Source organism: Calypte anna, chromosome 4, assembly GCF_003957555.1.
Source record: "Calypte anna isolate BGI_N300 chromosome 4, bCalAnn1_v1.p, whole genome shotgun sequence".
Lineage (NCBI taxonomy): Eukaryota > Metazoa > Chordata > Aves > Apodiformes > Trochilidae > Calypte > Calypte anna.
Window position 1 is genome coordinate 1537083 of NC_044247.1, and position 25841 is coordinate 1562923.

The following is a 25841-nucleotide window of genomic DNA, read 5'->3' on the forward strand; positions in this document are numbered from 1 at the left end:
CTGCTATACACCCTATGGTGGCTGAGTGATAATAAAACATCACTAGGTGTCTGTGAGTTCATTCATTGAAATCAACAGACTGGTAAGGAAAGATTTTCAGGCATATCATACAAGGTTCCAAGCTAAAACCAAAGAAAATCTGATTCTACTCAAATCAGATTTGAACTGTCATAATTTCTGAAGCATATTCTCCAAAGCAGAGACAGCTGCTCTGCATTATGGCAAAACCAAACTGAACCAAAAAAACCAACCCATAAAATAAATAAACAAAAAAACCCCAGCAGGGTAAGTTAACTCCAGACTAGAAGCACAATCATAAAGCAACAGGGAAGAACAACTGAGTGTCTGGCTGCAGATGCTGACAACAGTAGACTGAAGGTCCCAGCTCTCATCTCCAGCTCAAGGTGTCTGTCTTTTGGAACCTGGAAAATTCACTCTTGGGCTGATGTAGTGGATTCTGAGCTATGCTCTGGTGCACACAGCCACCTGGCTCACAAATAACAGTGGAAGAGTTTTTTATCAGTGTTCTTTTAATAGCTCCCATAGTCCAAGACATCTGAGAGTTCTGTTTGCAAATACACCTGGATGTATGCAGTGCAACAGGCAGACCTGATGGGTTTACCTGCACAAGCAAGTGTCTCTTTGGGTGCACAGCAGAGGGCTAGCTCATGAGACTGTGAGTGCCCAATTTGTCAGAAGAAAACATAGAAAATGGGACCACTAAAAGTGAATTTCCAAGTCATGCCTAAAGGAGATGATCTTGAAAGGTGGGGAGTTTGTTCCACGGCCAAGTCACAGGATAAAAGCTGGCTGTATGAACTCAGGCTCACACAACCAGGTTCCATCATACCTAGTTACTTCAGGTGACTACGGACAAGTAGTTTAATTTCTTTCTCTGTCTCAGTTTCCCTCTGAAAGCAATTGAGTTTCTTACTGTGTAGGAGGAGGAGGGTCATCTCCTGGGGCAGCATGGGGTTGATGTCTTCAGTCTCCTGCATCAGTGCCTCGCCCATGCCCTTGGGTTACGACTCCAGAAACCTGAAGCAGAACTCTGCTCCACTGGTGAGAGCTGGAAGGCCTTTTCCTGCTTGATGCCGCATACAAGGTTGTGTCGTGTCCTCCTCTCTGTGTCTCTTCTCCTCCAGGTCCAGCCACAGCTGGTTTTATGTCAGAACAGCACTAAACTACACCAGCTCCTAATGGTTCCCTAAGGCCTCTAACCTGGGTGCACAGACCAGTGGAGCGCAGCATGTCACAGCCACACGTCCTGTGATCCCATGACCTGCCTCTTATGTGCCAGCAAAAGAAGTAACTGCAACAACTATGGAAATCACAGCATCTGGAGAATCCCTGGGTGCCCAGCTGGGAGGGATGTGTGCTATGAGAAGCCAGTCTTTTTGTGTGTTGGCTGCTAAAAAAGGAGAAGAGGTTGGATGAGGTACTTACTGGTGAGGATCCTAGGATCTTCCTGCAAGTCCAGTCTGGTATCTTACTTGAGAGCTTTTACAGCACTGAGAACAGTCCCTGGCTTCTCCCCCCTACCATCCTCATTATATATCCTGCTCTGTCCTTTGCATGGCAGGAGATTTCATTCAAAATTTATCCACAATATAAAAAAACCATCCGACTGCCTCCACACGCCGTTCTCACAAGTCAGCCAACATTTCCCTGAAATTCTGAGGGACTTGGATGCCTCTGTCATTTAAGATAATAGGAATCTAGGAAACACGTGCCTTTGAACATTTGGCCAGCCACACTTTTGCCTCAAGGAAAGAGGGAAGCGTACAAAAGAAGCAAGGAGGCTGGAGCTCATCCATGTTCCCTGCCAGGCAGAGATGTTGCAGAGCACTGGCGCTTCTTCTGCAGAGACATTGTATGTCAACAGTTAACTTCCCTTTGTTCCCATCCCAATGATGAAGGTTAGAAGCTCGCCTGGTGACATCACCAGAGTTTAAACATGCTGGATATGGTCCAGGGAGCCAAAGTTATTGCTGACCCCACGGTTACTGATCCGCTCCGCAAGTAGCTGATGTCTGCTCTCACTTTATGAATTATTTAATGGGTTAAAGATTGGTCAGATCTTCTTTATGCAATGTACAGCTATACAGTGGGCAGGAGGACGTAAACATGCATTAACAAGGTTAAAGTCATATACTGTAACTACACTGTCTGTTTTCAGCTTGCAGCTTTATTGACTTAATCATGCCGGCACTGCAGCCAACAAATCATTAAATCCATTCCATTCTTTTGCTGGTTACCAACCACAAAAACAGAGGCAGGCAAACACGAAGCAAAGCTGGGAGGGGGTGGGGAGCAGCGGCGGGGTGCGGGGCAGAGGGAGAACAGTGGGATCACTATGGAGCTGGCCTGTCACTGCCAGCACAAAGACGCCAAATCTGTCTTTACGGACTAAGTGGTTTCATGGTTTAAAGTGACACACTCATTTGTTCCTGTTTTGCAATGATTATGGAAAAGAAGTGGGGGGAGGCACAAAAAGCAAACTGAGCTTCTTCATAGCCTAACAGTGTGTGTGTGTGTGTGTGTGTGTGTGTGTGCATCCTTACAGAGCCACACATCTTCTCCGTGAACACAGCCCAAGGCTGAGGCAGAGGAGATTCGGGCACTTGCTGCACCCCAGGGGGCTGGGGCTTGCACTGCACTCCCTGCTAATCTGCAGTGAAATGCAGGCATAATTAAGAGTTCAGCATAAAAGAAAAAAGACGTGGAGCATTAAATCAGGCCTCCCATTGCCCTCCAGGAGCAGCTCGGACCACTGCCAGCGATGGGAGAAGTCCCCATTTTCTGACCAAAGTAACAATTTCACTTTCAGACAAAGGCTTTAATTTTTGACCTGATAATTGCTGTAACTTTTCATATCCATGTCCAGGGCCACGACCCCCAGAAGCCCCCTGATCAGCAGCAGTGCAGAGAATGCAGGTGCCCACTGCAGTCAGCAGATTGCCAAAATACTGTTTCTAGGTGGTCAGTCCAGGGCAACTAAGTTTGAAAACAGACCTGTCAGTTTATTGGTTTTGAACCCACAAGATCTTCATCTGTTACTCCTGTCCCCATTCATTTCTTGATGAAAATCATCTTCTCTATCACCATAAAATACAAGTGGCTTGTTCTGCACGAGGGGAGCATCATGTCAGGACACAGCTCCTCTGTGTTACAAGCAGGTTTGGAGTAAGAATTCAACATGAACTCTAGGAAACCTTCAGACATCAGGGTGTTTTTCTTCTTCTAGAGATGCTAGACACAGCCTACTCGCAAACTTTCCTCCACTGAGACAACATGAAAGAAGCTCTCCTTTTCTGGGGAAGACTTCGCTGCGCCAGGAGACATCCCTGGCCCATTTCTATCTTCTATGACAAGAAAGAACAGTGAATAAGCTCCCTTTTCTCCACCTTCTGGGTACAGGCTGCTTAGAACTCCCTGTAAAAATAACCCAGACCTTGGCATCCAACTAGTGAAAGGGCCTGACGGACACATTTGCACCTTGTCCTGAAACAGACCACTGCAGACCTTTTTGAACACCCTCTATTTGGTTTTGTAGTTATTTTCTTCAGACCCAAACAAGCCTTCTTACAGCTTAAGTTCCAGCCTTGCTTTCTTTTGTTTACTAGTCTCCAGATCCCTATCACCCAGAGACGTCTCCTGGCTCCAGATACTGCAAATAAACATATCATTACTCTGAGCAGGAGTCGGCCAGAATTCCTCTGGAAAGAGCCGCCAGAGAAGTGCCTGTCTCCCAGCCACTTGCCCATGGTACTGAGGTGGTGGATCACCATCAAAGGTACTTCTTTCCAGCCACCTCACTGGAAAAACAGGACAGCAACAAAACTACTTTCTGAGGCAGAAGTCAGCTGCTTCAGGGACCTATATGACTTCCAACTTCATAGACTCTTGGATCACCACAGCTGCTGCTGCCTCCAATGATGGAGTACAAGGGAACTCCAGCAGGATAGGGCCAAGCTTAAGTGTTGTCCAGGCTTCCCTCACCACAGAGAACATCCCTCCATCCCATCTCGGGGATGCACAACAGGGTGAGGTGAAATCACCTTCTAAAGATCTCTTCCTCCACTGGCCACAGGAGAAGCCTCAACAATGAGAGCAGGAAGATGAACCCCAACCAGTCACTGAGGAAGGCTGGCAACAGAGAGCACTAAAGCTGCACCACACAAGCCCCAGAACAACCCTTAATCATGCAACTATGGTTTTGCCTTTGGTGAGGGGTTCAGCAGCCCTGGCCCCACAGCCTCTGCTGAGCAGAGCGAGCTCTGCTGTACCCCCCATGGCTGCACCCTAGCCTGCAGCCCCCCTGCCAGCCTGACCCCCCTGTTCCACCTCTGTGTGCTCACAGGCACAAGACAGCACAGGGAGAGCTTGTGTGATGGACACGTCAGCCTGGAGACCACCTTATCACTGACCTGTGCTTATCAAGGGAACTTAGGAAGGCAGAGGAGGCTCCACCACCACTGCAGTCATTAGCTGACAAGCTGCTTCAAAGGGAAGTGACAGTTGTGGTGATGTTTTAGGACTGACACACCCAGCCAGGAGTAACACACCACCCAGGCTATTTATAATCCCTGATCCCAGAGTCTTAAAATAGCACCGCTTTTATTTTTATATTTTTAGGCACGCTTGTATATTTAAGCAACTCTGTTCACGGGCTCCACATCAAACACATCACATCCAGTCTTGGAAGTGAGACACAGCACTCCGTGCCTCCTCACTGAAAGCAGGGGAAAATTCCTCTCCCTCTGTGGCCCCTATCTCCTCAGCTGATGTGATTAGAGTTCACAGGCCTATTGCCACGTATATTTATGTACAGACTGGCTCTTCCCAGTGCACAAAGCAAGGGATGTGCAGCATCTGCCTGCAGACATCCGAACGCAGCGGAGCAGCAGAGGCTCACAGGCTGCAGGCCAGGGCCACACGTGTGCTGCTCTTACCAACAGACACTGCAGTCCCTGAAGGAGTTAATGGGTCCTACAATAAAGCAATCCTGATTGTTTGTGTTTCCCTTAAAAAACAAAGGTCAATATACAGAAGTAGTCAAACAAAACATGGCTGCACTTCCAAAATTAGAGCTGTCTACAGCCTCAGCATAGGCATGGCTATTTGTTCTCGGCTCCCTGGTGCCACAATGTACCTTGGTTGGCATTTCTTAATGACTAGAGCATCCATATGCTCTTTGTAAAACAATTATAAAGTATTCAGGGCAGAAGAAAAAATTCCTTGCACAGCCGAGGCTCCAGTAGACTGCATAGGTGTCAAATGGTAAATCATTAGGTATTTTGGTTTAATTGCAGAGTTATTTATATCCTGGAACTTGTCATTAACATAGGAAAAAACAGAACCTATTGTTACCCATAATTAAAGGGACTATTATGGGACTGCAGAGGCTTGGATGGCCCCAGCCAGACCACCCCTCCTTTGACATCAGTGACTGGCATGGTGAGGAACATTAAATAGAGGCCCCGTCCTGAGACACTTCAGCCAAGAACTTCAGAGGGGTTGGTCCCAACATGTGAACCCCAATTCTTGTGCTAAGACTCACCCCCAGCATCCCTCTTCCTGCTTCTAGCCACACAGCTGGCATAAAGCAGGGGTGCTTTTGGGAGAGGGTACTGCAGGGGTGCACCCTTCCCAAACCAGCAAATCCTTTCTGACAAAGAGGCATGTGGATAGGACACATCCGGGATTTGGCCTGGAGTTGCATAACCATCCTTGTCAAAATTCAGGATTAACAGGTTGTATTTTCATTTGTGAGATTGTTATCTGCCCCGAGAAAGGTTTCTGATTTCACCAGCACTAATCAGGATGCCACAATGGCTTTCCAGTCCCAGCAACAAGGATCAAGAGCCTTTGTAGCTTGTGGAGCCGGTTTTAATTCAAATCTAACTGGCAGAGCTATTGTAGGCTGCATGTTGAACAGATTAAAAAAAAAAAAAAAAATCACTTACATGCTACTGTACCTCATTTTTAAATCCATTTCTCACAGATGCAAATCCCTCTGACCACCAAAGCATCTGGTGGCAATGCCACCTTTCCAGGAACGACACCCTGCATCTTTCCAGTGGCCCTGAGCAATGATCCCCATCCCAGTTTTGTGCCTTTGAAGAAATGTGCTAAAACCCTGTGCTGGTGCTCACTCTCAAGTTTTTGGTTTATGCTGTTAAAGATATCATAAAAATAAGCAGCAACTATGCCTCATTTTAAGAGATGAGCGTGCCACAACAGCCCGTGCTCCCAAATAGTGCAGGGCTGCACACGGGCTCTCTGGGCATTTCCCATGTCAGTGCTGTCACACAGACACAACACCCTGGCAGAGAAGAAGCAGTCAGCCTAGGAGGACAGTCATGCACAAAACTACTGATGCCATAATTATAACTGGGAGGCCAAACAGGCTCCCGAGAGGGACTATCTTTGTGGACAGAGAGGGGAAAGGCTTATTGACGACTGGCTTTACCAGATGAGTACATGAGACCTGGGTTACAGCCTTCTTGTTCACCCCCCTTCCTCCTCCCCCAGGCACTGTGTGAGTCAGTGGAACTGGAGGGAAAATATACAATAAATTCTACAAGTGCAGGAATTAATAAGACATCTAACAAAGCTTGCCTTTGGCTCTTGATACCAGCTGCAAAATTGGGTTAGCTTGACATTGTGCTGGAGGTGACCAGGTCCAGGAAGGCTGGTGGAGCAGCAGATAAGCAAAGCCCCTCTCTGCAAGGCAGGTGAGCTGGAAGCTGACTGCAGCCTCATTGCTAAGGCACAGAAACAGATTTCTAAAAGCTTAAGTCCAGGAGTGGAGCAATTGAGAAAACAAACTCAGCTTCCTGCACAAACACGAGGTTCAGACAGCTTGGGATTATGAGATACATGCAAATCTGAAAGTCTGGCCTGAGCCAGTTTTGGAAGGCTGGAGACCCCTGCAAGTTCTCTGAGGTTCAGAAAAGCTTTTACTTTAATAGTCAGGTCATGAACATTACGGTGTGGAGGCTCTTTTACTGGTGAGAGCACCATCAAATCAACCTCGCTGACATTCAGGCTGGCAGGCAGCAGGCTGGGAGATCTCTGTAAACGGCACAGCAGCTCCGGAGAGGAAATCTCAAATGTCTCATAAATCCAGCAGCAGCAAGTGCCACATGGCAGGGGGCTCCTTTGAAGGTTCTCCCAGTTTGTCCACTCGGATGGGATCCCAGGAGCTGCCCACGATGCCACCAGATGCCACCTGAGACGCCTGTCTGTCGCTGCCCTGTCCCCTGTCCCAGCCTGCCCTGGCCACCACCAGCGTTCAGAAACCTCTGCACAAACTAATCCAGAAACAAAGCAACACGTTACCAGGTCGTGCCAAAAAGTCTTTTTTCCCTTAATACTTTCCTCTCTCTTCCCATTTGCTGCTGGACTTGAGGGCAGGCTATAAAGTCTGATAAAAATGAGTCCAGAAACCTTGGTTGTTCCCCTCAAGTTGGGGAGGTTTCCTTGGGGCTCTGAAGCTGTGGCTGCTGCTGGGGTCAGCTGGGAGGAGGGCAGCGAGGGAGAAGGGGAAAAAATGAACAGCTGCCGAGCAATTAAACCTTCCTCCCTGCCTCACTGTCCAAAGCAGGAGGCAATCTAATTCAGCCTGGTGCCTCTCTTCCTTCAGCCGTCTGGTGCCTGCCTGGGATTCAGGAAAGGGGCTGTCTGACTGCCCACTTTGTCTGCTGAGCCAGAGGGGCCCTTCCCAGCCACAGTTTCCAAAGGAAAGAGATCTTGGCTGGCGGTGTCTCTTCTTTTCTGAGAAAAACATGCGCTGAATGTAGTGGCAGCAGCTTTATAACCCTCTCCAGCCCTTCCTCAGCAAACAACTGAAGTGGAGTTGGAGCAAGAAAATGACCCCGCTGCCTCCTCCTCAGAGCTTGTCTCCCAGCACAATGAATCAATTAGTGTCCAATCATTAGCGTGGTAACTGTATCTTTCACCAGCAAGATTTTATACAGAGATAGAATAGGATGTTTTCTGCTCATTTCCTTCCTGTCATTCCAATCACGAACTACTGTTAAAAACACAATGCATTTAAAGTCTGTGGTATTTGCAAGCATGTGCTGAAGGTCCCCAGCAGAATGCCTGGCCCTTTGTTTTCTGCACACTAAAGGTATGGAGGAACAGTGATGAAGGGGAACCTATAGTGCAACTGGGTTAGAAACTCACACAGGGCATGTACAGAAGGTCATCTCATTTCCACGTTCCTAATATCAGGGATTACTTTAATTCCTTATTCTGGCCAACTGTTTCAGTTTATAATCCGTGAGCCAGAACTCCTTCCAGCATCTCTAAGGTGGTACTTGTTCTGCCTTCTTCAGAAACTGGCAAAAATATTTTATTTGGAAAATGTTAGTGCAGCAATAAAAGCCTTTTTAGTACCCAGTCAGAAGAAGAAAATAGGCTGTTCAGAGAACAGAGTACAATTCAACTGTACTTTCAGTTAAATTTGACAGTAATCTATACAGCACGTAAGCAACCTCCCTTGAGCTTAATCAAGAAAGAGAGAGGCAAAAATGTGTATTTTAAATGCAGCTAGACAGCATTTCATCTTATCAAAAGCCTCAATACTGTTATCATAAGCCAAAAAAAAAAAAAAATCAGAGTAAGATTTTATTTGACCATACTGACAAGTGCTTTATCAAGTATGAAATTTGAGGAAACCTCTGTAAGCTAAAGCACTGCAGCTTTATATATAGTGTCAACCCAGAAAGCAGCATCATATCCAAGTTGGGAGTCCCTTTCTAATCTTACAGCACATAGGTCACTGATAAATGTCACAATTCTTTTTAAAATTAAAATATACATATAATCTATGTAGGAAAAAGCTCAGACTCTGGACTGGGCACAAAATGGATTTGTCTCTTTCTTCCCTCACTGCCAGTATTTTTTCTTAATAAAAAAAGTTCTTAATAAATGGTCAGGGGGAGGTTTGTTTGGTTTTGTGTTTGGTTTTTTTTTCAAGTGAAATACAACATAAATAAACATAAGAGATTTTAGACAAAGTCCTAAGTTATGGTAAAACACCAACTTGTCTGGCAAAATCTCTTTTGGTTAAAGTTTTACTCACGTTTCAGGACTATCACACAGTCTGTGGTGATGGTATCAGCATTCCTCTGTTCTTGCTGACCTTAAGCACTCTTAAACCATTAAACACCTAATATTTTCTGATAATCGAATGCCATTCACATTTCAATAACAATAATTCAGTTTAATGAGAGGAGAACTTACACATCAAACTTCTCTGTCTCTCTTTCAGAAATACCAGCACACTTTGGGGAATGGTAGAATCACAAATAATGACATCAAGAGTACAACACTGTTCCTGGAGAACCTGTAACTCCTGGTTACATCAATAGGAATCTGAGATGTGTAAGGATTGCAAAATCAGATGTTAATCGCTATGAACAACACAGGTATGGGCAGTCTGCATTTTTTGCCTTAAGCAAACAAGAACCAACAAGACTATTAAGGAGACAAAACAGCACCAGTTTCTATCCTAACTGCACGTATAAACAGGCATCCAAAAAACCCTGCATTCTTTAAGTGAGTTATTACATCGTAAAGAAACGATTCTTTTACCAGAACGTTTCTTTTACCAGAAACTTCATGTTTCAGTTTGTAAACAACTTCAAGTCGTTTACAATTTATTTATTTTTTTTTTAAGATCTTTCCTCCCTACTCCTATAACCCTTGAACCAACCTCGGTTAAACAGAGCAGCGAGGGACCGAAACCTGATGCTTTAATTGAAAAAAAAAACAACCACCAGAGATCCATCAATATTTACACCTGCCCTCTCCCCCTTTGGTTAACAGGTTCTCCACTTTTTCTGCAGTCCAATAGCTCGCACAATCGAAACACAGACCTTTTAGCAAACTAAAACAAGGTTTCTTCAGCAGAGGGAGAGTCGGTGCTGGATGGAGATGCCGGGTCCGGGATGCGGGAAGGGCCGCGCTGCCTCCAGCGCTCCCCCGGCGCGGCGCTGGGCAAAGCAGCATCACCAAGCCAAGGACGAGAAATACGGCAGGAATAGCTTAATTCCAGCCCTAAATGAGCTCAGCGGGGAATCTAAACACTCAAGTCAATTGCCAGAATCTGCACTTTTCAACCTCGTTCTGCTCCTTTGATCAGGCTGAATTTTGAGCTACGGCGATTAATGGACTAATAGAGGAAGTCACTGGGTGTCTCTGGGGAGAGGAGGGAAAGGAGAAAACAAAGTATTTTTCGTTCTTTTTTTCGGTATCTGTTCTGATAAAAGCCGCGTTTTCCACCTAGAAAACTAAAATGCTGCTGCGGAAAGTGTGCTGACTGAGCTGGAAAGGAGGAGGAAAAGGGGTTGTACGAAACAAAAATAAAATAATGTTCATAGGGTTATTCATTCATGGCTTAAACACGCCCTGTGGAGCAGTGGTAAGAAAACCCGACTGCCCAGATACAAGGGCCGTGTAAACTACCCTTCAATCCAGCACAGTAACAGTTTATGCTTAATAATCCTGGAGAATAAAGGAAACATGAAACACGTTTGCTATGGAAGAAGAAGCTTCCAAAAGCCCACATCTTTCTGGAAAGGGAAGAAACACTTAAGCAGCTTGCAAGAAAAAAAAAAAAAAAAAGAGAGGAAAAAATGTCTTTGTTACATTTTTTTTTCTTTTTTTCCTTTTTTTCCCTTTTCCTCTTCTCCTCCTTTGCTTTTCTCCTGCTGTGCCCAAGAGGAGAGGGCAGTTTTCCTTCCTGCAAGGGGTAAATTTCCCTGCTGCAATTCATGACTGCAAAAAAAAAAAACAAACCCCAGAGAATTGCAAATAACTGCTGAACTGATTGGAATATAAACTTACTCAAAGTCTGGCACGTTTATAAAATGTTAATACTGAATGCAAGAAAAAAAGGAAAAAAAAAGGAACAAACAAAAACAAAACAGAAAAGCGAAAAATAATTCAAATGTAAACTTGAGCTAAGGTGCACTTAAAGTTCCAACTCTCTTTTTATTCCCTTTGCTGCATCCTTTTCCCCCACCTTTGAGCACACAGAGGCTGTATGCACACACGATTCATTCTGCTCTCAGAAATAATCCTGTAGTCATCCTGGAATGACCTCCCACTGCGTAAATTTAGGTGTGTGTGTTTGAATCTTTACAAGATCAAGCTGTTAATGTGATGTCTGAGACTGGGATATCATACTATTTTGTCTCCATTATAGGGCTTACCCTCATTGCAGGTCTCTTATCAATTCTGTTATAGGGAAAAATAGCTCAGCACAGCTTGGCCATAACCTACATTTACATCTGCATCTGCCTGACACTGATCTAAGGTGGTGTGATTATTTTTTTTTCAAGACATATTAAATAATTTTGCTGGTTATACAGAGAATATTACTTATGCTGAACTAATCTGCTTCCAAACATCTTCTTTTAACATTCCTGTATGCAAAGGATTTAATTGTAATACGGGAGCACTTTTTGTTAACAGCAGTGCTTTTAATATTTATGTACTGATAATTCTGGTAATTGTAATATTTGCCTTTAAAGAGGCTACAAAAAATTTAACTTTTAAACATAGATGTAATAGACTAATTAGCCTTCAAAGCCCTAAGAAGAGCTGCTACATTCTGGTTGTGGATTTCTATCAATTATTAGTGTCAGCTGCTTGAAATAGTCCAAAGTGCTCAAGACAGAAATATTACAGAGATAACCCGGCAGCCTGAAATGCTTCCTAAATGTACAGGTTTTGAAGACAGCTCATAATAGTGTTTGGCTTTCAAACCTTAATGCTAACAGCTTTGATGGGACTGCTTCTAATTTGTATTTAAGACCCATTACCTCTTCCTCCAAGCAATCTCGGTGAAACATCATTTGTTCTAGGGGGATATTTGCCATCCAGCCCAGCTCTGTAATGGCTGTTAATTCACACCATTTTGCTTGCTCCTGTATTAATCAGCAAACCCTGAATCATCCCAGTGTTTCCAGACTCGCAGATGTACGAAAGAACCACTGAGGCCACTTCAGTTTCTCTCCCCATTCAGCTGCAGAGACAATATCAGTTCCTGTTTACAGCCACGGCTTTGTTTCCCCCCACCCACACGCTGAAATTTCTCCAAAATGCCCAGAGAAAAAGAAAAGGGGAAAAAAAAAATTAAAAAAAAAATAAAAAGAGAGAGAGAGACCGAGTTCATTTTTACCAGGAAAGTTATTTCTAGGTATTGCATCTGTAACAAAACATGTTTGTACTCTGATTTTCTGTGCAGCGTTCACGGCAGAAGGGGCAGGAGGACCAAGGGGGCTCCTCCAGTCACTTCCCCCCCCCAAACTGAGCCCGGCGCCAGGCACACGATTTAACAGCATCTCAGGGACTCTCTTCTTTATTTGTTTGCTTTTTATTCTAATTGCTAAATCAGACTTTGGTTCTGTAAACATCTCTGTCTTGCGGAAAGGGATGGGATTTTAGACTGCTAGGTAGAAACAGCCCCAAAAATCAAGGGTCCAAACCAGGCTCTCAAGGTACCACTGCAAAAAAAGTATTAAAATTAATTATTGATTCAGGCATCCAGTTTGAGGTAGTAAGAGGGGCATGACTTCAGGGAAGTGAGCACGTTTTCAGAAATCCAGGATGCTTTTAGTTCAAACCAAGCTCCTCAAACTGACATTTATTAAGAAAGATATGGAAAATGCAGACAAGGCACAAACCTATCTTCTAGAATTGGAGGGGGAAATGGAATTAAGATGTTCTGATATTAATGGGAATTTCCAGCACAGATGAACCAAGCTGATTGTACAACAGGATCAGGGACCCCATTTCCTCACCAGCATGCCATGCCAGGAAGACACCTTCTCAATATGAGGATTATGGGTTCACTGACTTCTAAGTGAGGATGCAAGTTGGGTGCCTTACCCATCACTGAGCACTGCTGCTGTTGTTATTTTTAAGAATGATACACAGGAGGAAGTCATGGTGTTCATTATGAAGCCAAATGGTGAGAAAGTCACTCCATAGATTCCAGCTATGTTTATAATTTCATTGCATCTAAGAGCACAGTTGAGACAAACATACATGTTCAATACCTTTTGCTCAACTGCTTATCATTTATGCACTTCTGCATATGGATATATATATATAAATATATATATTTTTTTTTAATAAAGAATGCAAAATTGGTGAATTGAAAGAATAAAGCAAGAAAATCTGCAGGTGGGGCCTGGATCAGCTAATGATTAGCCCAGGAAAACTTGTGATTGCAGCTACCAAGCTGCCTGGAAAATGAGAGAAACTGCCCTCCTGGGCTGGCAGGCTCACAGTGGTTTTGGTCCAAATGGGTGTCAGAGTATAGTTTCATATCAAATGAACCAGACACTTGTTAGCTTGGCACCACCATTTCCCCTACACCTCGGAGAGAAGAGGTTCTCTCTCCCCCTGCACTGCAGAGCAGAAGGAAACAATTGCCTGTTGCTTAAAGCTCAAGACCACAAAGGCAAAGGGTGGTTTTCTGAGTCAGTGCAGAACCCCAGTGCAAGGTTCACACACAGCCCTGACCTGCAGCCTGGGACCAGGGCACTGGGAAAACTCATTAAAGGCAGCCTGTCAGGCTGAAATTCAGCACCCTGTCCTAAATTTCTTCAGGCTAGGTCACATTTCCATCTACATGTTCATGGTCCACAAGTACTGCTTCCTCTTGTTTTTCTCCACCAATACCCCAGGCAATCCACACCAGCCCACACACACATCATGGTCCTGCAGGTTACAAGGAGAAAGAATTTTCTGAACACCTCTCAGCCCTCCCCAGTGGTGTTTGTAGAACCTTCTGAGTCTCTCTCTCTATTTTTTCTTTTTTTTTTTTTATTTTTCCTTTTTTTTCCATAGTGAATTCTAATTTACCCAGCATGAGATTCCCATAGAACTGCCTGTATCCTAAGTGCTAAACTCCTGGCAGAACATCTTCCCTATTATTAAACAGGTCATAACCAAGGGAAAGACCTGGCTGGATTGAGGAAAATGCTGCAGCTTTGAGGTGGTGTCCACATTAATTCTGGATGCAAAAGGAGGGTGATGGTAAGGGCAGAGGAGGATGCTCCTCACGTGGTGTTCAGAAGGATTTGATCCATTTAGAAGCTTCTCCTCTGCAGATTGCTTCCCCTAATGATCTGCTCCGTGGTGGCCAAAAGTGCTTTCAGCACAACAGAGAGCTGAACTGGAAGGAATGATGAGTGCATTAAGCAGAGCTTCTAGAAATATTAATGCCTGTAAACATTTTAAAATACAGGCCAAAGAACTGGGAAGGTTAAGGCATGGCTACAAGGGCTTCACCAGAACAGGGAAATGCTTTGAAATACCTGTAATCAACACACATGATTTAAAAAAACACTGCAAAAGAGTGCTGGCTAAGATGATCAGCTCTGAACTAAGTTTTTTCTCTTGATTACTGCCCTCCTGAAAATGCTGTATTACTGTTGGCATGTTGAGGCTAAATACCCCATTTGCTTCTACAAGTTTAGTCCTTACTTTCAGAAACCCATCTGACATTATTTATTCAGAGGGCAGGGAGGAGGAGGAAGATGGAACCCAACAGATTCAGCCAAGCTCCTCTCAGACTCTCCTGAAAGAAAGGAGACTTTCCAACTTTAAAAAAGAAAAAAACAGCTCAGTTGCAAGTGCATGGATAAATACAAATTCAGAAATGGCCATTCAAGAAGATGTTTTTACATCTGTGGAGAGGTCAAACTCCAGGCTCAGCCTTACTGCTCTCTGTAATCCAGATTCATGACCAGCTTCCTTTATTCCCCTATTCAAAGGCACTTAATTAGCTGAAGGGCTTGTTGCTTTGCCTTCAAAAGCTCTCTACTCCCTCAAAGGCTTTGCTTTGGTATTGTTCTACCATTGCCCTTTGAAATCAAATCTGTTTTTCTTCTCCACGGCATTAGTAAAAGAAAAAAAAAAAGAGTAATATTTTAAAAACTTTTTCCAGATTAAGAAAACAAAATAAGAAACTGAGAAAAGCAAGAAAGAGGGAAAAGAAAAAGGAAAAGGGAAAAAGGAAAAGGCAAAGAAGAAAAAAAAGAAAAAGAAAAAAAGAAGACAAAGAAAAAGGGTGAAATAACAGCAGAACTTGATTCAAAGTGGCTTTAAAGTTAAGATTGACACTTAAAGGAAGATGGGGTAGTGCTGAAACTGCAGAGGAAATCTGGCCAGTACTTTTGGTCGTATTAATACATAATACTGTAGTTGTTTTATGTGTTAAGAAGACTCCTTGTGACACCTTGGAAATCCCAATTAAAACGTGGCTTCTCCCTGTACTTACAAGAAGACAGCACACACTCAAATGCTGTGGGCTGCATCCTCTGCTTTTTGAAACTCTAAATCTCTCTGCATCAGAGCTTCTAAACATGAAAATTCAGCACATCACAACTGCTGGGTGAGACAGTTCTGAGCAGCTCTTCATGGGCAGAAATAACTTCACACAACACAGGACACCCAGGAATCAGTCTGTGGTGTGAACATTTCTATCTGTATTGATAAAAGCTCTATTTTATATTCCATTATATTTATTTAATCTTTGTCATCTGAGCTCTGCTTGTAACAGTGTGTGTCTTCTTCAGTTTTGTTTCTGTATTTAGAGAACTGATGCTCAAAACCAAGATTTTTTCTTTTTTTTTTCTCCTCCTAGTATATTTAATCTAGCTATGGGATTTTGGGGTTTCTCTGCAACCTATAATTTAGTCTGCCAACTCAGATACTGTATTACTGCTTTTACCACAGTTAAAGAAACATTCTCAAGTCCTTTTCAAAGGTTTTGTAGCCTTCAGCACGCTCCTCACTATCTCACATGCATTCCACACGTAATAAAATAGAGCCATTTTTACTGCAAATAATATTATTTCTCTCTGGCTCTTCTCCTATCATTTTTCCTCTACCATCATTTTTGGCAATGGAGCTGAAACAAATATACCCTTCACTGACAATCCAGCATACAACTATCTGGATGTCAGCAGGAATGTGGAGAGCTCTAAGAATAGCACATTTGGTTCCTCCAGCACAAGTGGAGCTCAGAAATGCAGTGTCCCCCTTAAACAAAGGCCATTTATTAGCTACACCATCATCCCATCCCTTCCCCCCCCCCCACCTCCCAACAGAACAACCTTTTAATTTGCATTTTCCATATTTTAGGTGCAGAGCAGAGGGCAGTACTGCCCTCCTCCCTCCCCTTAGGAAAAAAAAAAAACAACTCAGAAAAACTTGGGCTTGGACAAGGAATGGCCACCTAAAGGGCTTCTTTTATTCCAGACTGACTTCAACTGCAAAGATCATGGGCTCATTTTCCTGCCTTCAGGGGAACCCTCCCTTCCTCCCAGTTCACAGAGCTCAGTGTCTGTTCCTACATCAGGGGAGCTCTGCTGGAAGGGGGGGGGGGTTGTACCAGAGTTGCTGAAGGCAGAACTGGGGCCAATAGATCTGACATGCCAGAATAGATCTGCAAGTACAAACTGTATTTAGACATGAAAATCAGGGAGATGCCCAACTATTCAACCTGCCTGGGCAAATGCAGCTTTTCGTGCACCCACAAAACAGCCAGTAAGGTGAAGTGGTGAAGCTTAAGCCAGCAAAACAGTGTGCAAGAGTTTGGGAGACTCTCTTTGACCCTGGCGTTTACTACCACGGTTATATTGTGCATTTGTGAGCCTCTGAATATGATTTCACTCAGCAGGTATCAGTCCTACACGAGTGAACCAAAACCTTGCACATATCCACAAGAGATGTGTCAGGACCAGACTCTGCAGTACCCACAGTGTCATTGCCTCAAACTACATCCATCAGTGCCTGACAGTAAAGACACAGTGCTTCAGATGGGAAAAGATTAGCCCTTATCAGATTTACCAGTTGTCCAGGCAATGCAGGGATCCGGGATGCAGACTGATTACACTTAAGAGATAGATCACTAAGTACAGAAGTGTGAGGAGCCACCAGTAACCCAGCTTCTGGAATGTGGAGTCTTTGCCTTAATACTAGTTAAAAAAAAACAGTGAAAAACTCACTCTGGGTCCATGTCCCCACTGCTGCTCTCTTCCTCATGTTCCTCTGCCTGCTACAAGGATCAGATTTCATGGTTTATTGTTCTCCCTCCAACTGGCCACCATCCACATTCTTCCTCTGCACAAAGCTGCACCTCTTGCTCAAAGAAGAGTACTCTGCCTTTTTTAATAAAACTTAAGTCACATTTACAAACCCACAACAGAGTAAGGGGATGACTTTTAAACACTTAGTAGCATTCCAGGGAACGCTGCTATTTTTCTGGGAGCAAATTTCTGAGAATGAGGCTAAAAAAGGCAATTTTCCACTAGAAGGTCACTAATTTTTGACAATGCAGAAGTTGTCTCCCCTGTCACCTGAATCTTTAACATTTTGCCTTTTAATAAAACTACTGCTCTGTGCTTGGGAAGTTCCATTCATCAAATGCCTCAGGAGAGAGCTGGGGAAAAGATTCTGCAAAGCTCCAATTCAGCTCTGGGTACACTGCTGGAAATCAAACCCAGAGTCACTGGAGCTACTTTGCTATAAAAGAATAAACTTGGTATGTAGCAGGTTGGGACCAAAATTTGAGCAGTAATGTCTCAGTGTAAATAAGAAATCTATTGCAGATCTACATGTGACATTCAAAGAAACTTAGCAAGTACCTCAGAATTTTAAGGTTTCCAACCAAAGATATTTTTCCATGCAATTTGTCTTCTCATTCAGCACTTAGGATCCATTTTCATCCATAAGATTTGCAATAAAGTTATCAAAACCTAACAAAATGTTCCACTCCTGAACATCCACCACCTCTCCTCGGCAGCTCAACAGACTGTAAAACCTGAAGTACTGTCATCTGGTGTGTAATTATTGTAATAAGTCTTACTTGTAAAATGAGGGAGGCACCATAAGCTTACCTAACTAGTCTGAAAATGTGAAATGCTCATCACCTGTAATCATTGTCTTAACTGTCCTTGATCTTTACTGATATCTGCCAGATTATAATAACTCTGATGGTGAGAATCAGCTAAAATGCAGCAGAGGCAGAACACTAGGAAAACTGCTGGAAGAGGGGCTATTTTAGCCATTTAGAGATTCCCACTGCAGGAATTTTTCTCTCTTAATTTCTTTTTTTTTGGGGGGTAATCAGCGATGTAGGAGGTACAGAGGTGTAGGACAAAAATGCAAAGCAGGGAAAACTAGGACACAGGAAACCTCAGGAATCCAACAGGGATGTGGCAATTCCACACACCCAGCTGGGAAGCCAGAAAAAAAAAAAACAAACAAACTGTGCTCAAAGGTTATGGACATACAATCAAAAGTGATCGTGTTACTGCAGTTAACAACTTACCTGCCATCATCTGAGATATGGTAAAGCAGCATGAATGTGTTCTGCCTTCAGAATAAAACACCTGATGGGCAGCATCTCATGAAGCTGCAGCAACTTATTTTCATCAACTTTTTGATGAAATATAGTTGATGAAATAGTTCATCAACTATTTTGCAGCAACTTATTTCATTTCATATGTCCATCCATGTTCCTAGATCCCAAGCAGCAAGACTCCCTACTTTGTGTTTAATTTGGGCCCCACTGCTTAAAGCAAGATAATTGCTTCACACCTTTGTTGAATTAGGGGTCTTACATTGATAATCCTTTAAAGTGAGCTATGTATGTCATATCCTTACATGTTCCATAGCTGGATAACAAATTCTCCAGCCTCCAGTACCTCCAAGCTGTCTGTTTTAAACTGCTGTGTCCAAGCAAGGGAGCTCTGAGCATGCACCACTTGGGAAACAGTCAATTGCAAAGTGGCGCTGTGGAAATGCACCTCATTGATTTAACACTGAGAAGCTGACATTTAGCAACTACCCCTTTATTTCTCATTGGTATCACAGGACAAGGTTAGACCAAATCACCTACACCCAAGGAATTTGCCTCTTTAAGAAAAAGAGGAGTACAGAAATCCAGGCTCTGGAGTGTGTCCCCCAGCTCAGCATCATGCTCTCCAGGGGACCAAGCAGAGCTTCAGAGCTCAGCCCCTGGTTTGCTGGGTGAGAAGTGTTTCCATCCTTCCCAAGGAGCTGCTGGAGCACCTGTGTGCAGAGCTTGAGGGATTCTGCTTCCCAAGTGCTGGTTCAGCCTAACAATGTCCTTAGCTTTGGTGGGGAGGTTCAATCTGTTTCCTGTTATTCTTCCTAACAAAGATAGGTTTTTATTCCTCACACCCAGGTTGCTCTCAGAGTGCTGCCTAAGCCCTTCCTTGCTCTGAAGTCCCCGTTCCCAGTAAATCTCTCTTATTAGGGGTGGCAGTGGGTATTCCTTGGCACTGCTCCTTCAGTCTCAGGGTGAGGGTTGCTAGAAGAGAAATTGGGGCTGTGCCTCACTCCTGCCAGATGAATTTTTGCATTTACCAGCTCGGTTGGTATTGAAGATCAACAAAGGGTGGGGAATGGCCCTCATCCAAAGCAGGGCATTGCTTCTGGCAAATGCTGGTAACAGGTATTTCAAGTCTGCCTTTTTGCTATTAGGGAGCTGTACTGTTTGACATGCTGTCTGTGAAGGAGTCATAGTTTAACTTCACTTCTCCTTCCACCTGATCTTTCCCAGCCTCAAAAGCATAACACAAAGGTGAATTTGTTGAACAGGACTCAGAAAAAAAATTATTCCCACTACAAGATGATGGGAAACATGTTATGGCACATCTCTATACAGTTCACAATACAAGCTAAATAAGAATACCATCTATACACGTGAACATGATTTATTTTAGTGGCACGAAATATGTTTTGCCTAGTAGCATAAAGTTCTCCACTGGTCTAGAAGAGATACTCTATGGTGGAATGACAGCATGTTTCAATTGAAGAAATAAATGAAGTTACTCTGACAGCACCAGGATGCTGCTACTGCCTTGTCCTTGTATGCACTGTGCACACCCCACAATTCAGCACCGCAGCATTTGAAACACAAGGGAAAGTAAAAATAAGAAAATAAATGACTCAACCTTCTCACACAAGCCCTCTAAGACAAAAAGCTGTGTTCTCACCTGTCTGCTTTGAGATGGCAACGTGGCAGGCTGCATGTGCCTCTGCATCCGATGGGGCTGCATCAGCTGCCGAAACTGTTGCTGGAGGAACTGGCTGTTGTTTGTCTGCTGGGACTGTGGTGTGGCTGGAGATTGTTGCTGCTGCTGCTGTTGTTGTTGCTGTTGTTGCTGCTGTTGCTGTTGCTGCTGTTGTTGCTGCTGTTGCTGGAGATAGTGAATGAGAGACTGCTGCCCTTGTCCCGCTGGCAGAGGGGACATCTTCTGAGTAGCTGACTCTGAGGCAAAGTGAGACAGTGGTTTGGTGTTATTGAAAGAAAACTGGTCTTGGTTAACAGGGTTCTCATTCACCAGACCTGGCTGTAAGCTACTGGATGGCTGTTGCATAATTATGTTCATGTTTTTGGACTGGTTTGTAGTCATTGATTTAAAAAGAGAGCTCTGCATACCTGTGGGGTTGCTGGTGGGAGTGATGTTAGAGATTAATGTACCTTGAGGGCTGAAGGGCTGCTGATGCAGAGCTGGGCTTGATAGCTTTTCTGGCCTGTATGGTGGAGAAGGTCCAGTATTTGTGGAGGACATGCTGGCAACCAAGTTGTTCTGTGGACTTTTAATGTTGTTGGCTGGTAAGCTGGCTGCTGCCAGGGTGGGCAGGATGGAGCTCTGTGGGCTGAAGGGCTGCTGGTTCAGAGCTGGACTGGAAAGCTTCTCAGACCCATAAGGAGGAGAGGGGCCATTGGATGGGGTGCTGCTGGAAGTCATGCTTGAGAGCAGAGTGTTTTGAGGACTCTGAATGTTGTTTCCTGGTAAATTATTAGCAGGCATGCCAGACACCATAACACTTTGAGGACTAAAAGGTTGATGGTGTGGGGATGATCCTGCCCTGTAAGGCGGAGAGAGACCAGGAGGAGACATAGTTGGCCAACTGGGAGCCTGTACTTGTTGCTTAGGAGTAGATACCTGCTTGCTGGCTGCCAGCTGCTTCAGCTGCTGAGCGTGCCAGTTGGAGCCAGGCATGTTGGGTAAGGGTACTGGCAGCATAGGTGCTGGCTGGTTCTTGCTCTGAGGTGCTGTAGAGATGGGTGATGCAGCAGGTTTGTTTGAAGGAGGAACTTGGAAGTTAGCTCCAGCAGATGATGGTCTCATTTGTGGAGATCCTCCACTGGCTGGATTGCAGCCCGGAGAAAAATCTTTGTTAGCAACGTGGTTCTCCAAGTGGGAGTTCTGTGGGGAGGACTTTGGAGTGGTACTTAAGCTTGGTTGAGAGTGACTCAGCCCAAGTGGCTCTTCAGCCTTGCTGCACAAAATTTTTTCCAGATCCAGGTCGTTGGGAGAAGGATCAGGCATTTTTGTCAGCTCTTCCAATAGATCTTGCAGCTCTTGGTCAACAGACTGCAAGCTGTTTCCTTTCTCATCATAGTGGATGATGCTATTGTTTTGCCCTCCTATTGACCCCTTCTGATTGATTTCTGTGTTGGGTGGCACTGAAAAGGGGGAACCAATGCCACCACCATTCATGTGATTGTTTTCAAGGAGCACTGGATGACCTGTGACTCCCAGGGAAGAAGCACTGTGACTGGTGGAGAAGGCAGAACTTTGCATTTCTGGACACGCCACATTGGGATTGGTACCTTGGCCCATGGCAAGGTTTACATCATCAAGACAAAGTCTTTTACTATCAGTTGGAAAAATGACATCAGGCACACCACCCGAGGCAGGAGAGCTATCATCTTCCAGTTTTCTTTTAATGGATCCTTGTAACTGGGAAAATAAAAAAAGGAAGAAGAAAGGATCTGTTATTGACCTTATTCTAATGTGCTCTGAAGCTCCACACTGTAACTCATTGGCGTTGGAGATAAAGAAAATTAAATCATACAGTTAAAAAACCAATCATCTAAGACAAATTCAATCAGGATTTAAGTGGGTGCAACATCACTGAAATCGAAGAGTTATAGTCAGTCCAAGGCTACATCTCACATACTGCCCTGAAAACAGATCTTAAAGCCCCAAAATACTGCCTGTCATCTCAACTGCAATAGAAGTTTCTTTAATAGTTTCTGGTACCATTTCAATTAAGACATTATACTCCCTGAATAACAAACATGCCAACGTTTTTATGGTAACATTTTTTTAGGTCTAAACAATGGTAGATCTGAAAGCAACCCTGGACTGAAATCAGTGACCTTCTGCCAGTGACTTGAATTAAATTCAGACCTGAGACAAATAAATTCTTTTACATTCTTTATAGGCAGAACTTCTGAAATAACTGGCATACTTTTTAAACAAACCAAACCAATTTCTCAACGACCTATCTAAACAGACTTTCAAGCTTCCTAATCACAGATGTTTTAGATTTCAGAAAGCAGTAGATAGCAGCTAAACCTCTTAATTTTTGTTTATTTGTTAAAGTCTAAGACAGCATGGGCTTTGCTTTTTTGGAGGATTGAAACTAATTAATAAAAAGGGGGGTGTTTTCAAAATACACTTATGTAAGTATCTTGATCTGTAATAAATGGTAGAGTTGTAAATCCACAAATCTGAGGGGAAAAAAACCTGCATTATACCTATAAAGAAAGTGAAACTGAAAACAATGCTTCTAATACTAATTCAGCATCTTTTCCAAATCCAATAATCTGTGGCTATCAATTTTAACAAGCATTTCCTGTATGCCATAAGATTAATCAGACATTAACATTGCTGCTTCAAGTTAAGGGAAATAAGCATTACATCCTTGCTTATCAATACAAGGAGTTGGCATTTAGAAAAGTGTCTGATAAGCAATGGGAGAGCCACAGAAAGTCACTGCCCCTCTCAGCCAGCTCACAGTAAAGCCTCTCCCAGCCCTGGCCTAAAACTTCAAGTTCTGCCAGCCATCCAGTACCATGAAAAAAAAAATCACATCTAATACCAGCTCATATAACAGCTCTAAGAACTAGAAAAGCCCCACCACCTAACCCTGGTATAACCAGATCCATTCTAGGGCTGTTGTGGTTATGACTCATTTATAAATTTTACACTTCTTATTAAGTAGATCACAGTTTTGGCTGAGTCCCTGCATGGCCAGCAACTTTGGTACTGGCCAAGGATGATCCCTGCAGGGTGTGTGGAGGCTGTGGGGCATGAGGTGGGCACAGCTCCATCTGCAACATGCACATGAAGGTCAAAGTCCACCCCTAAACTCAGCCTTTCTTCAGGAATTCAACCACAAATGTGCATTTTTCTGACCTGGGAACACAGGAGAGCTGCCCAGTTGCTCACCCAGTTGGACTCACCCAAGTGCTTTCTCATCACTTATTCCTAAATTGCTGGGCAGAGAGATTTGTGCCTACAGCTGCTCAGGATCTAGATGGAGTTTGGGATTAATATCAAACATTGCCATAGCAGTACCCAGCTTACACAGACAGGAGGGGAGTAAGAGGATACAAGTTAGTTGTCCATGATGATGGTGACACATGGAAAAGCAGGTCTGCATACTATGGAGAGCTGCTGATCAGGTTTTAGGAGAAGTTCTCCTCCCATCCATCCACAGACACAGCAGTTTTGAATGGCACTGTGGCAAAGAGACTTTTTGACATGGGTGTTTTCCCCCTAGCCTGCAAGAGTTACCCCTGACCAGAGCACTCAGTGCTACTCTCCTGGGATCTCCAGTTGCATTGCTTTAACATGGGGTGAATGCAAAAACCACTGGCAAGTGAGAACCAGCACTGAATGGGGAGCTCTCCTTTCAGAGCCCCATGCTCTGGTTACCTGACAGCATCTCTGGCCAGCAGAGCTGTGTGTGGTTCAAATTGTCACTCTTTCACCTTTCCATCACAGCCAGGCAGTGATTTGATAATTCCTCTGGGCTAATCAGGCCAAAATTTGCTTAGCTTTAGGAAATGGAACAAATCCTAAATCTTCTCCCCAGTGCTGGTCTAGCGATGGATGAAATTGTTTTCCTTCATTTTCCTTGCTAAAACCAAGCCAGAGTTGCATGTTTCAACAGATGTTGCCCTGTGTAGGCTGAAACATGTCGGTAGAACGTAACTACACATATTTAAACCCAGATATGCACAGAGAATCTTTACAGGGGCTTCACACATCCAAAATAAACACATTGTGTTCCCAAGCTGCACCCTGGGAACCTTCAGGCAGGAAGTGTTGGGGGATCTCCCACACTTGGCCAGCTGACATGCTGGCATGCATGTCCTTGCCAGTGCTGCTTCTGCCACAAGACATTCCTATGCCCTGAGTTACTGGGGAAAAAATTTGGGCTTCCTAAACACTTTGAAAAATAGGTTTTTTTAACTCTTGCACTGGGGAATAAATGTGATGGGAAAACAAAACTCCGTTTCTCCAGGACTATTACTAGATATAAACAGATAAAATAAGGCCATAGCTTTCAGATGGCATGGGCATTCCAAAACTAGGACAGGGTTTTTAAATAGGATGCTGTTGCTTAGCCCTCGTGAGAAGCCTGGCTGTATGAGAGGCAACAAAATTAGCTGGGTGTCATATTCTCTTGAAAAGCAAGATTCCTGTTTCCCAGGTGACTATCTGCACAAGGACCATAAAATCCAAGAGACCAATTTCCCTCAGGGCAGGCAGGTATAACTCGACACAACTTAGGAGCATTGCTTCTGCTTAAGACAGATTTGCCTACAGCCCCAGATTTGAGTAAGAAAGATACCAGCCTTAAAGCAACTGAACAAATCACAGAATAATTCTGATTGAAAGGGACACCTGTGCATCATCAGCCCTCTGCTGCAAGCACATAAAAAAAAATAAAATTAGATGATGGTATTTCATCAGGCACTGAAGTATGAAGTATCAGCTACATACAGAAATCCTCTCTTGGGCTGGACAGGTGAGCTGGGAGGTTTCTTTCAGCGTTCCCCACTGGAGCCCAGGTGGTTGTTGCTCCATTTCTTCCCATTACCCAGTGACTGCTTCCCACCAATGTGCCATGGTGGCAGCTCAGACCAAGGGACAGCAATGCAGTTTCACATCAGGGGGATGCTGGCTGCCTCAGACTTGCTAACAACAGTGACAGATCAGCAGCAAGGCACTATGACTTAGGATCAGGAGATCCTGACTTCTCTCATTCCAGCAGCTCCTTGTTGCAGATCATTCATCAGTTGCTCTCAGATGCCTCTGGACTGTCTCTTCAAAGCCTATCTAGACTCTAGTTCTAGACTCTGCCCTCACTAAAAACACTTCTGCTGCCCATTTCATTTTCTTGGCCCTGGATTCCCCAGGAAGGAGGTGACTTATTCCGACGCTTTCTCCTCTTCTCCAAGAGGGCTTATGCTCTTTGGTAATATCAACAGAAATCAGGGCACCAAAAATAAGTTCTTGCCCTTTCTCTGCTGATCAGCATATTGGGCACAGAATCACAAAACATTAGGGGTTGGAAGGGACCTCAAAAGATCATCAAGCCCAACCCCCCTGCCAGAGCAGGATCACCTGATGTGGGTCACACAGGAACGTGTCCAGACAGGTTCTGAATGATTCCAAAGAAGGAGACTCCACAACCTCCCTGAGCAGCCTATTTCAGTGAAAAACCTTTTCCTGATGTTTACATGGAACCTCCTATGCTCCAGCTTGCACCCATTACCCCTTGTCCTACCATTGGACATCACTGACAGCAGCCTGGCTCCATCCTCCTGAGCACCCTTCACATATTTATAAACATTAATCTCAATCTCCTCTTCTCCAAGCTAAAGAGCCCCAGCTCCCTCAGCCTTTCCTCATAAGGTTCCACTCCCTTAATTATCTCTGTGGCTCTGTGCTGGACTCTTT

General features: G+C 44.1%; 1 protein-coding gene across 1 annotated transcript in view; it reads right to left on the reverse strand.

Moving 5' to 3' along the window:
• Positions 1–25841, reverse strand: part of MAMLD1 (mastermind like domain containing 1) — an 81232-nt gene that overhangs the window by 11480 nt on the left and 43911 nt on the right. Inside the window, exon 2 of the mRNA XM_030449271.1 lies at positions 20064–21821. Within this exon, the coding sequence (XP_030305131.1) occupies positions 20064–21821 (1758 nt within the window). The remainder of the gene's footprint in view (positions 1–20063; positions 21822–25841) is intronic.